This window comes from Rhincodon typus, chromosome 1 (assembly GCF_021869965.1).
Source record: "Rhincodon typus isolate 14 chromosome 1, sRhiTyp1.1, whole genome shotgun sequence".
Classification (NCBI taxonomy): Eukaryota; Metazoa; Chordata; class Chondrichthyes; order Orectolobiformes; family Rhincodontidae; genus Rhincodon; species Rhincodon typus.
In genome coordinates, this window is record NC_063332.1 from 177,123,246 (window position 1) to 177,136,761 (window position 13,516).

Below are 13,516 nucleotides of genomic sequence, written 5' to 3' on the forward strand. Positions count from 1 at the left end.
GAGGTTTAGCCTTTGACAGGTTAAAATTGCAGAAGTAGTGTGAGAGAATAAGTGATGAACATTGCCTTACTAATAATGACGTGTGATAGAAGACATAAATTCAGGCGGGTTGGCTATAGAGATGAGATCAACACTGGCATCTACCCAACAATGTGGAAAATTGGCTAGATATGTCCTATACACAAAAAGCAGAACAAATCCAACCCAGCCAATTCCCACTCCATTGGTCTTCTCTTGATGATCAGTAAAGTGATGGAAGGTGTCAGTAACAGTGCTATCAAGCAGCACCTGCTCAGCATTAACCTGCTCAGTGATGCCTCGTTTGGGTTCTGCCAGGGCCACTCAGCTCCTGACCTCATTACAGGCTTAGTTCAAACATGGACAGAACACTGAATTCCAGAGGTGAGGCGAGAGTGACAGCCCTTGTTGTCAAGGCTACATTCAACCAAGTGGGGCATCAAGGAGCCTGAGCAAAACTGGACTCAATGGGTATCAGGGAGCAAATGTTATGCTGATTGGAGTCATACCTAGCATGTAGGATGATGGTCATAGTTGTTGGAGGTCAATCATCACAGCTTCAAGATATCTCTGCAGAAGTTCCTCAGGGTAGTGTCCTAGGCCGAGCCATTTTAGCTGCTTCATCAATGGACTTCCCTCCATCATAAGGTCAGAAGTGGGGATGCTCACCGATGATTGCACAATGTTCAGCACTATTTGTGACTCCTCAGACACTAAAGCAGTCCGTGTTCAAATGTAGCAAGATCTGGACAATATCCAGGCTTCGGCTGACAAATGGCAAATAACATTCGCACTACACAAATATCATGCAATGACCATCTCCAGTAAGAGACCATCTAACCACTGTTCCTTGACTTTTAATGATGTCACCATCACAGAATCCCCCACTATCAACTAGTTGGGGGTTTGGGCTGGGGCCTCAAGTTTCTACAAGTTAAATCAATCACTTAAATGAGGGGAGTGAAAGCACGGTGACTAAATTCACAGCAAACACCTCTATAGGTTGGAAAGAATGTTGTGAAAAAGACAAAAGGAAATTGCAGACTTCATATAGATAGGTTGAGTCAGGGGGCGAAAATCTCGCAGATGAAGTATGACGTGGGAAAACGTGACAGTGTTCACTTTGTTAGCAAAAATGAGAAAGCAAAGATTTACTTAAACAAAGAACAACTGCAGAATTCCAAAGTGCAGAAGATTTAGGCATTTTGGTTCAGAATGTAATCAAGAAGATTAATTGATGCTATACTTTATTACAGGAGAAATTGAACATAAATTTAAAGATATTATGTTTTAGTTACATAGGGAATTGGTGAGTGTGCATCTCAAATACTGGGTACAGTTTTTGCTCTCTTTATCTAACGAAGGATGTAAATGCATTGGACTGGGCCCAGAGGAGGTTTACTCAATCAATAACAATCAAGAACAGAAATTGCTGGAGAAACTCATCAGGTCTGACACCATCCCTGGAAAGAGAAATGGAGTTAATATTTTGAGTCCAGTGACCTTTCTTCAGAACTGGACTGGAGAACTGGATCAGTTCCTGGACTTGAAGCATAAACTCTGCTTTTCTCTCCACAGATCTGCCAGATATGCTGAGTTTCTCCAGCAGTTTCTGTTTTTGTTTCGTATCTGTAGCATCTGCAGTTCTTTGTTTTATTATATTACTATATCAATACTACATACAAAGGTGTGGAATCCTCTTCTTCAAATGGCAGTGGGTGCATGATCAATTGTTAATTTTAAATCTGAGGTAGATACATTTTTGTTAAACAAAGGTATTACGGCTTATGGACCAAATGCAGATATATGGAGTTAGGCCACAGATCAGCTATGATCTCATTGAATATTGGAATAGGTCTGAGGGACTGAATGGCCTACTCCTGTTTCTATGGTTCTGGGAATGAGTGGGTTGTCTTATGAGAAAAGGTTGGACAGACAGGGTTTATTTCCACTGGAGTTTAGAAAGTGAGGGGTGACTTACTTGAAGCATATAAGATCGTAAATGGTCTTGGCATGGTGGGTGAGGAAAGGATGTTTCCTCCCCACAGATCCTTTAAAATTAGGGGTTGGCCTTTTAGGACAGAGATGAGGAGAAAGCTTTTCTCTCAAAGGGTGTGAGTTCAGAATTGTCAGCCTCAGAAGGTGGTGGAGGTGTGGGGGCATTGAATAATTTATAGACAAAGATGAATAGATTCTTATTAAGTAGAACAATCAACATTATTGGGAGTAACTAGAAATACAAACAGATCAGCTGTGATTTTATAACCACAGAGAAACCGCATTCTCTACTTCTGCTCCGAATTCATTGGCTGAGGAGAGAGGAAGTATGTGGACATAAGGTCATGAACCAGGTGGGTGTTTACAACAATGGTTTCATGGTCACCACTGGACAAGATTCATAGAGTCAGAGAGTCATACAGCATGGAAATAGACCCTTCAGTCCAACCAGTCCATGCCGAACATAATCCTGACCTAAACTAGTCTCAGTTTCAGATTTATAAATGGAATTTAAATTCACCAGCTGCTGTGATAGGATTTCAATCCATGTCCCTAGAGCATTAGCCTGGCCTCAGGAGTATTGATCCAGTGCCATTACCACCATTCCACCACCAGATAACCAAGGCCTCAAACTCAGTACTAACTCAGTGCTTACAGGGCAGTAATGAGCAGATTGTTGCTGAGCAGGTTCTACTTGTTATCACTGTTGATGACACCTTCCATCACTTACTGATGACCAAGAGTAGACTGATGGGACAGAAATTGGCCGGGTTGGATTTGTCCTGCTTTTTGTGTACAGGATGTACCTGGCAATGTTCTACATTGTGTTGTAACGGTACTAGAACAGCTTGGCTAGGGTAACAGCAAGTTCTGGAGCACAAGTCTTCAGTATTATTGCCAGAATGTTGTCAGGGCCCATAGCCTTTGCAGTATCCAGTGTCTCCAACAGATTCTTGATATCACATGGAATGAATCGAATTGGCTGAAGACTGGTATCTGTATCTGTGATGCTGGGACCACTGGAGGAGACTCAGGACACTTCCTGATCTTCTCACCATAGTCCTGAATCTTCCTATGTTTGATTTATCCACTTTTCATTTTAAAGATACAGTCATCTCTTCAACTAGCTCTGTGGCAATGTTTTCTTGCCCTGTAGTAATTTTTTTATATATTGAAGTCTATTCATGGTTCTTACTTTTGATCAGTTTTGAATATTCATTACCACTGAAAATGTTCCCATTTTGAGTAAATCCATCTACAGTGACAAGACTTCTTTGTGGTTTTTATGCAACATTAAATATATTTAACACCAGGCTTTTTCCTCGTACCCAGGCTTTGAAAGATTTCCTGGACAGGCAGAAGGCAGGTCGAATGGCCACTGCTGAGGAGGTTGCTCACCTTTGTGTATATCTGGCATCTGATGAAGTATGTAGCAAACCAGTGACTTAAAAAGCTCAGAGTATTTATTTACAGATGTATAACATACCCTGAAAATGTAGATTCTGTAATGTCACTGGAATGAGGAAGTGGCTGTGATGGCTGTTTAGAATAAATGTGAAAATTCCATATTCTGAAGTTCAGAAAACCTTAGGCTGGAAGACCAAAAATCTCTGGGTGCTATCCTGGTGGAAAATTCCACCCAGTGATTTCTAGTTTAAGATAATTGACTTTAAAGCATAAATCAGCAATCATTTAGACTTTGTGAAACCGTAGGGGCATTTGTACACAATCAGGAGTTGTCAATGCAACTGCATCTTTAGGATTTACCAATGAATGAGGCACTAGGAAGAGCCCTATCAAAACCTTCAGGTCCACACATTCGAACAACTTAATGAAAACCATAAGAACAAAGGGCTGATTAGCCTAAGCTTTGAGAGCCAGTTTGGGTATTGGACCCCATGCTGGAGGTCTCTTGTTAAAAGCAACGTGAACAGAATTATTTTTATGACTGGATGATACCTTTAGTGTTGCACAGAGTCAAGACCAAGCGCAGCATTCAGGTCATACCGAATTAAGGACTGGTGGTGAATGTCAGTTCCAAATTATAAGGCAGTTTTGTTTATTTGTCTTTACAGTCAGCCTATGTCACTGGAAAAGAATTTATCATCGATGGAGGATGGAGCTTATGAATATTATATTGCCATGAATGGTGAATAATGCAATGATCTCAATCACCAAAACCAGTTTGTGGTTTGGTTATGACATAAACTGGAGGTGGTATTCTTTCAATTATGAATGGACGACTTGTAATTTTCAGTTCTGTAAATTTGATATTGATTTTTTTTTTCAACGTCACTCCCCATGTAGGGCCTATTTCAGTGTACTGTAGTTTAACCAATTGCCTACTACTTGCCAAAAATGTATCTCCCTGATGAAACTTTCCAAATCAGATTGCACCATTGGAAGCTTGCATTTATAAAATCAGCCATTCAGGAATAATACAGCACTGAAGGAGGCCATTCAGCCTATGTGGCTGTGCTGGCTCTGAAAAAACAATCCAGTTGGTGCCACTCCCCCGTCTTTGCCCCACTCCAACTAGTTGTCAAAGTTGTTGTTGCTCAATCTGCTTCCATCACCCTTTTGGAGTGTTCATTTCAGAGCTTAGCAACTTGCTGCATAAAAGATGTTTGTTTCCCATCTTGTCTCTGCTTCAGTGCCAGTGCTTTTAGTCTGTGGCTCCTGATTATCAAGCTTTATTCACCTCATTGTTTTATCTCAAATCTCCTCTCAACCTTCTGTGTTGTAAGGACAGTAACCCTACTTTCTCCTGCTTTTCCACATAACTGAATATGTTCACCTGGATGCATTCTACTCAATTTCCTTTGCACTATTTCTAAGGCCTTGACATCCCGTGGTGCCCAGAAATGATGTAAATGCACCACTCGGCAAGAAAAGACTTACATTTATATAGCACCTTTCCGGACCACTGGACATTGCAAACTTGCTCCAACCAATAAAGTACTTTTTTTTAATGAAGTAGAGTCACTGTTGTAATGTGGGACATACACCAATCAATTTGATCATAGCAAGATCCTGTAAACAGCCATGTGACACTGACCAGGAGATTATAGCAATAGAATCATTATGTGATTTTGATTGATGGATAAATATTGACCATGACGCCTTGGAGATCTCCCCTGTTCTTTTCTGAAATAGTGCAATAAGATCTTATTAATCCACCTGTGATATGAGGCTGAGCCTCAGTTCGATAGGTTACCCAAAAAGCTGATCTCGACACATTACAGCACACCTTCCATACTGAACTGATGTGACAGCTTTGCTTTTGTGCTCAAGTCCTGAAGTGGAACCTGAACCTTTAAAGTGCTGTTAATTGAGCCTGAGCTAACACTTAAAAGGTGTATTGTAAGACTGTGCCAACAATCTCCACAGTTTCCACTTGTACGCCCCTTAAATAAACCAAGGATGCATCCCATTCAGACCAGGCAGCTTGTACTGTGACCTTGATCGTAATCCCTTCTGTAATATTGCTGAAAAAGACACATTTGATCAAAGGCACATTGGTTGTCAGTTAGGCTGGCAATGTGACATACCCACATGTGTTGAAAGCTACTTATATCAATACTCAGAACCCTCTTCTTTACAGACAGAAAGAACACATCCACACATTGCACCTGTTTAGATTCAATAAAATAGGTGACTGGTTCATTTCTTGGAGCAATGCTTGAACTAATCAGAGGCAACCTAACCCTAACCCAACCTTCCTGGTTTAAAATTTAAACAAAATTTGGCAGTTAACTATCAGTTAATAATTGGTGCATTCTCCATGCAATGCATTTACCAATCAAAGTCTACTAGCCAACCAATCAGCATTCTCTTCTCATACAGTATGTTTGTTTTCCCTTTTATTGGTATTTCTTCCATATTGTCCTGATGAACGCAAAATGAAAAGCTTTTACAAAATGTGCCTTTTCTCAGCAATACTTAATTCTGTACCATCAAACGACTATCCCCTTCTTTAGTGAATATAAATAAAAATATATCATTATTACATCATCTAACACTTCACACAAGATTATTTCCTTTTCGTCCCTAATTAACTAGACCCATCCATGTTTATAAGAGAGTTTTGAATTATGTTCTCTTCATTCTCTTTGGCTGTCATTTCCTTTTTCACCTTTTCCCTGTTTCTTTGACATTTATTATAAGTTTTGCCTTTTTTTGTTTCACTCTTTGGCATGGGTATTCCAATGATCAGACATTTAGTTCAACGTTATAGATTCAACTTGCACACAGGGACCATGCAGAAACCCTGACATAGCTAACTCTGATAGAATTGTCTGAGAAACTGAGAATTACAATGTGAAATTCCCCTGAATATGGATCCCACCAAAAAAAGCCCATTAAAGTTGGAGAGTTTTGGGACGTTCTGATATAATGTAGCCAGGAGAGGTTAGAAGATCAAAGAATCTACTCTAACTCTTGGGAAACTATTAAACTGAACTGCTAAGTCGGCATTAATGAACTTTCCTCCCTTCTCAATCTATATCCAGGTAACTGTAGCCCCTCAATATCATTACTGTAAAGACTGTACATTTTTCTGTGCTTTAATCCTCTCAGCTGAAGTCCAGTTCTGGGTGCCACACTTTAGGAAGGATGTGAGTGGTAGTAGAAAGGATGCAGAAAGACTCATGATGATCATTCCAGGACTGAGGAGCTTCAATTACGAAGATAGATTCGAAACATTGGGACGGTTTTTCTTGGTGAAGGGGGAGAGATAATTTGATGGAGAGGTCTGAACAGAGGAAATAGAAAGAAACTGTTTCCACTTATGAAACAATCAGGAGCAAAAGGGACCAGATTGAAAGGTAATTGGCAAAGGAAGTGGATCAACACAAGGAAAACCTTGTTCACGCAATGAGTGGTAAGGAACTAGAATGCATCGCTGAGGCAGGTTCAATCAAAGATGAAAAGGATTTTACACAGTTATAGGGAGCTTTTGCAGAGGTGATGAACAGTTTGTGTGATCAAATTCCCACTCTTGGTAGGTCTGTAGTATACATTAGCAGTATATATAGTCATCTATTGTCTCTTAATTCAAAACAATACATTCTGTCTTTGACCCCTCAGATGCATTATCATTTTTTAGCACTGCAACTATATCTTTGATCAAAACTGCCAAACCCTCTCCTTTACATTCTATATCGTTCCTGCATATATTATAGTTAGGGTGATTTCTCTTCGAGTCAGGCCCTGTTTGTAATCCCCTGTGACAAGATGCACCTTTAGTAATCAGTCATATTTACCATACTCCATGTGTTTACGCTCACATGCTGCCCAATCTTCAGAAATGGTCTAGGCCCGAAACGTCAGCCTTCCTGCTCCTCTAATGCTGTTTGGCCTGCTGTGTTCATCCAGCTCTACACCTTGTTATCTCAGATTCTCCAGCATCTGCAGTTCCTACTATCTCTGCTGCCCAATCTTGATCTCTTTCGCCTTTGGCTGATCTTTCCTACTTTATTGCTGTTCTCCCCTCCAATCTTCTGTGCACGTCCTTACTAATGCTTTAACTCAGTGCCCCCTTCCCATTGTTTCTTTATCTAAAGTCTTTATCACAGAATTAGTTAACCATTGTATGTCAACATTGATCCAGTCCTATCGAGGTGCAAGAACATCCCCACTGCTCCTGACTGGTTCCAATCGGAAGTTCTCCATCCTGCTGCATTTTCCACAAATCTCCCTTAACTCCTGTTCCCATATTCAGGAGCTGTAACTGTTTTTCTAAAGGTCATTGGTTATAATGTTAACCATATATCATGGGTGTTAATGTATAGAATCATAGAATCCCTACAGTGTGGAAACAGGCCCTTCGGCCCAACAGGTCCACACCGACCTATCCCCCTAATCTACACATCCCTGAACACCTGTTGGCAATTTTGTGTAAAATATAAGTAAGCATCTTGGCAATGTGTCAGTGACCAAGATAATTTGAGCAGACTCGGCCTTATTGCTCTGGAGAAGATCTTTAAAATTATGAAGTAATTTGATAAATTACAGTTTCTGCTTGTGAAAAAATCTGGGATGAGAGGGAATAAATAAAAGACAACTGCTACTACTTTAGTGTTCCTGCTTGCTAATTTCCCAACGAGCTCCCTGAATTCTATCTGCAACATCCCTCTTTCTACATGTCACTCTGATTCTGCTTTGACCCACTGTTGCCTCCCAAACCCAGTCATCTCTCTGTCAAATAAATGACAGGCCCCAAACCTAGGCCTCAATTTATTTTCATCCTTATGCTCCCGGATCCATGCCAGCTCTTGATTAACAACTCAAAGATGTTTTATCTTTGTCTATTCCTGCAGATTGCAAAGGTTGCTCATTACATGCTAATGTCTCTCCAATAAGAAGAAATATATTGTTCAGGTTAAAAGTTAGTATTCGAATTTATTTATAAAAAATATAAACACATACAAATATATACACATAAACTAATCACCTATCAAGATGATTAGTATTTTTTCCTCCACCAACAGTACAATCAGTTTTACTAGTCACATTCAATGAAATGTGACAGTATATTACTGGCCATTCCACTGGACTCAGATTACTCTCAATCCCTCATTTATTTATCCAACAACATGGTTCCAAGATATCCTGAGAATAAGGTAAGTACTTACAAGTTTGCATCCATTTAGCATTTCAAAAGATATAACGAACTAATGAATCTATTTTATGGAGGGCAGATGATGGCCCAGTGGTATTATCGGTAGATTATTAATCCAGAAACTCAGCTACTAGTCTGGGGACATGGGCGGATGGTGGAATTTGAATTCAATAAAATACCTGGAATTAAAAGTCTAATGATGATCATGAAACCCATCTGGTTCACTAATGTCCTTTAGGGAAGAAAATCTGCCACCTTCACCTGGTCTGGCCTACATGTGACTCCAGACCTAAAGCAATGTGGTTGACTCTTAACTGTCCTTTGGGCAATCAGAAATGGGTGATAAATGCCTATATCCCATGAATGAATAAACAAAAGAGAAACCATTGCCAATTTTCAAAAAAAAACTCATCTGGTTCTCTAATGTTCTTCAGGAAGGAAATCTTCCGTCCTTACCTGGTCTGTCCTACATGTGACACCAGACCCACAGCAATGTGGTTGACTCTCAACTCAGAAAGGACCTAACAGTAACTTAGTTGTATCAATCTCTATGAAGTATCAACAAAAAAACTAAACTAGATGTACCAAGGCATCGGAAAAAACAACAGCAGAAACTACCCTGTCAACCCTGCAAAGTCCTCCTCACTAATGTCTGGAGGCTAGTGCCAAAATTTGGAGATCTGACTGTCACACTAGTTAAGCAACATCCTGACATTGTCGTACTAACCTTACAATGTCCCAGACACCACCATTATCAACCCTTAACAGACCCAGCAGAGGTGGCAGCACAGTGGTAACAGTCGAGAGGAAGTTGCCCTGGGAGTCCTCAACATTGACTCCGGACCCCATGAAGTCCTATGGCTTCAGGTTAAACATGGACAAGGAAGCCTCCTGCTTCCTCTCTCAGTTGATGAATTGGTACTCCTCCATGTTGAGCAACACTTAGAGGAAGCACTGGGGATAGCAAGGGCACAGAATGTACTCTGGGTGGGTGATGTCGATGTCCACCACCAAGAGTGGCTCAGCAGCAGTACTACTGGTCGAGCTCGTCGGGTCCTAAAGGACATAGCTGCTAGACTGGGTCTACAGAGGTGGTGAGGCAACCAACAAGAGGGAAAAACATACTTGACCTCATCCTTACCAACCTGCCAGCTGCAGATGTATCTGTCCATGACAGCACAGTCCTTGTGGAAATAAAGTCCTGCTTTCACATTGAGAATAAACTCCATCATGTTGTGTGGCACTATCATCGTGCTAAATGGTGATAGACTTTGAACAGATCTGGTAACTCAAGACTGGGCATCCATGAGGCACAGTGGGCCATCAATAGCAACAGAATTGTACTTCAGCACATTCTGTAACGTTATGGCCTGGCATATCCCCCACTCAACCATTACCATCAAGCCAGGGGATCAACACTGGTTCAATGACAGTGCACATCCAGTCGTGAATGGTGGTGGACAATTTACCAACTCACTGGAGGAGGAGGCTCCACAAATATCCCCGTCCTCAATGATGGAAGAGCCCAACACATCAGTGCAAAAGATAAGGCTGAAGCATTTGCAGCAATCTTCAGCCAGAAGCGCCAAGTGGATGATCCATCTTGGCCTCCTCCAGTGGTCCCCAGCATTACACATACCAGTCTTCAGCCAATTCGATTCACTCCACGTGATATCAAGAAACGGTTGGAGACACTGGATACAGCAAAGATTACCGGCCCTGACAACATTCCGGCAATAGTACTGAAAACTTGTGCTCCAGAACTTGCTGCTCCCCTAGCCAAGCTTTCCCCGTCCAGCTATAACACTAGTACCTACCTGACAATGTGGAAAATTGCCCAAGTATGTCCTGTACACAAAAACAGGACAAATCCAACCTGGCCAATTACTGCCCCATCAGTCTACTCTCAATCATCAGTAAATTAGATTCGATTAGATTCCTTACAGTGTGGAAACAGGCCCTTCAGCCCAACAAGTACACACCGACCCTCAGAGCATCCCACCCAGACCAATTCCCCATTACCCACCTAACCTACACATCTCTGAACACTACGGGCAATTTAGCATGGCCAATCCACCTAGCCTGCACATCTTTGGACGGTGGGAGGAAACTGGAGCACCCGGAGGAAACCCACGCAGACACGGGGAGAATGTGCAAACTCCACACAGACAGTCACCCGAGGGTGGATTCAAACCCGAGTTCCTGGTGCTGTGAGGCAGCAATACTAACCACTGAGCCATTGTGCAGCCTTGAAAGTGATAACCACTGGCACAATGGAAACGAAGCGTGGATGCACTGTGCTATCTCACATCGTATATTGGTTTGTAACAAAATTTTACATTTTGTTGCATTCAACTTAAACATAACTCATCCCTACCAAGCTCCAGCGTAACAGCCAACCAACAGAACAAGCTATCAACACAAGTAGCATCTGCTTAGTAATAACCTGCTGAGTGATGCCCTGTTTGGGTTCTGCCAGGGCCACTCAGCTCCTGACCTCATTACAGCCTTGGTTCAAACATGGACAAAAGAGCTGCATTCCAGAGGTGAGGTGAGAGTGACAGCCCTTGATATCAAGGCTGCTTTCGACCGAGTGTGGCATCAAGGAGCCCTAGCAAAACTGGAATCAATGGGTATCAGGGGGCAAACTCTCCGGTAGTTGGAATCATACCTGACTCATAGGAAGATGGTCATGGTTGTGGGAGGTCAGTCATCTCACTCCAAGACATCTCCGCAGGAGTTCCTCAGGGTAGTGTCCTAGGCCCAACCATCTTCAGCTGCTTCATCAATGACCTTCCCTCCATCATAAGGTCAGAAGTAGGGGATGTTCACCGATGATTGCACTATGTTCAGCACTATTTGTGACTCCTCAGATACTGAAGCAGTCCATGTTCACATGCAACAAGATCTGGACAATACCCAGGCTTGGGCTGACAAGCGGCAAGTGACATTCGCGCCACACAAATGCCAGGCAATGACCATCACCAATAAGAGACAATCTAACCACCGCCCCTTCACATTCAATGGTGTTACCATCACTGAATCCCCCACTATCAACATCCTGTGTGTTATCATTGACCAGAAACTCAACTGGACTCACCACATTAACATAGTGGCTACAAGAGCAGGTCAAAGGCTGGGAATCCCGCAGTGAGTACCTCACCTCCTGACTCCTCAAAACCTGTCCACCATCTACAAGGCACAAGTTAGGAGTGTGATGGAATACTCCCCACTTGCCTGGATGAGTGCAGCCCCAACAACACTCAAGAAGCTTGACGCCATCCAAGTCAAAACAGCCTGCTTGATTGACACTACATCCACAAACATCCATTCCCTCCACCACCGACGCTGAGTAGCAGCAGTGTGTACTACCTACAAGATGCCCTGCAGAAATTCACCAAAGATCCTCAGACAGCACCTTCCAAACCCATGACCACTTCCATCTAAAAGAACAAGAGCAGCAGATATATGGGAACACCACCCCCTCCAAGTCACTTACCATCCTACATGGAAATATATCACCGTTTCTTCACTGTTGCTGGGTCAAAATCCTGGAATTCCCTCCCTAAGGGCATTGTGGGTCAATCTACAGCAGGTGGACTGCAGCAGTTCAAGAAGGCAGCTCACCACCACCTTCTCACAGGCAACTAGGGATGGGCAAGAAATGCTGGGTCCAGCCAGCAATGCCCACATCCCACAAATGAATAGAAAAAAAAATGCTCTCATGATGGTTATTCAGTAAGTGGCTACAGAACAGGCACAGGAATAAAAGGGTGCATTGAGAAAAAGGAAGGGGCATGGGTATTGTTAGGGGCTAGAGCGCCTAACAGTTTTGATAAAGAATTCGAGACAAAGTTCCAGAGAACTGAGGTGTGTTTCCTAACCATCCCATCTTGGCACTCGTCCACTTGGCTTCCTGCAATATGCTTCTGGAGTCAGTGACTATACTCCAGCCCTATATCACTAGAACAGAAGGGGGAGCAAATTACTGGAATCTGTCCCGAAAACAACAAATGCTGGAGATCACAGCGAGTCAGGTAGCATCCATGGAGAGAAAGCAATCTGATATTTCTAGTCTAGGTGCCTCTTCATCAGAGATAATATGATGAAAAGTCATCTAGACTAGAAATGTTACCTTGCTCTCTCTCCATGGACGTTACTTGTGGGCTGGGGGGTGGGGGTTGGCCTTAAAACTAAGGTGCAGAAAGAAATTTTACAGTTTGACTTATATGCACCAGTAGTAAAAATCCAGTTTATGAAACTCATAAGGACTAGTCAGGCAGATGCTGGGACACTGGCTGAAGGCTGGGGAGTCTCAGAATGAGATGTAAGCCATTTACTGTCCTTTAGGGAAGGAAACTACTGTCCTTCCTTGGTCTGGCCTATATGTGAATATTAAAACCTGTTCCAGAATACAGCTAACATTAGATAGCAGAACAGGAGCAGGAGAAATAGAAATAATTGTGGGAGAGTTATATCATATGTGTCTAAACATCCAGGCTACTGCCATTTGTTCAATTTGTGCTTATACTCTCTGGAGCTTAGAAGAATGCAAGGAAATCTAATTGAGATATACAAGATGCTAAACGAATTGACAAAGTAAATGTAGGAAGAATGTTTCCACATGTGGGGACATGAGAATGAGAGGTTTTACACTAAGGGGTGGCAGATTTAGAGATGTGGAAAAATTATTTCTCTCAAAGGGTCGTGAATCTGTGGAATTCACTCCTCCAGAGTGCACAAGATGCTGGGGCATTGAGTAACTTCGTCATGTCATAGAATCCCTACAGTGTGGAAACAGGCCATTTGGCCCAACAAGTCCACACCAACTATCTGAAGGTTATCCCAACCAGACTCAGCCCCCTGCCCTATCCCTCC

The 13,516-nt window shown here is 42.3% G+C and overlaps 1 protein-coding gene across 1 annotated transcript in view; it reads left to right on the plus strand.

Annotated features, from left to right (window-relative positions):
- bdh2 (3-hydroxybutyrate dehydrogenase, type 2) overlaps nt 1-8,089 on the plus strand; it is a 90,509-nt gene extending 82,420 nt beyond the window's left edge. The window contains exons 9-10 of the mRNA XM_048613568.1: nt 3,349-3,441; nt 4,092-8,089. Coding sequence (XP_048469525.1) covers nt 3,349-3,441; nt 4,092-4,145 — 147 coding nt within the window. The 3' untranslated portion in view covers nt 4,146-8,089. The remainder of the gene's footprint in view (nt 1-3,348; nt 3,442-4,091) is intronic.
- Nucleotides 8,090-13,516: the final 5,427 nt, after the last annotated feature.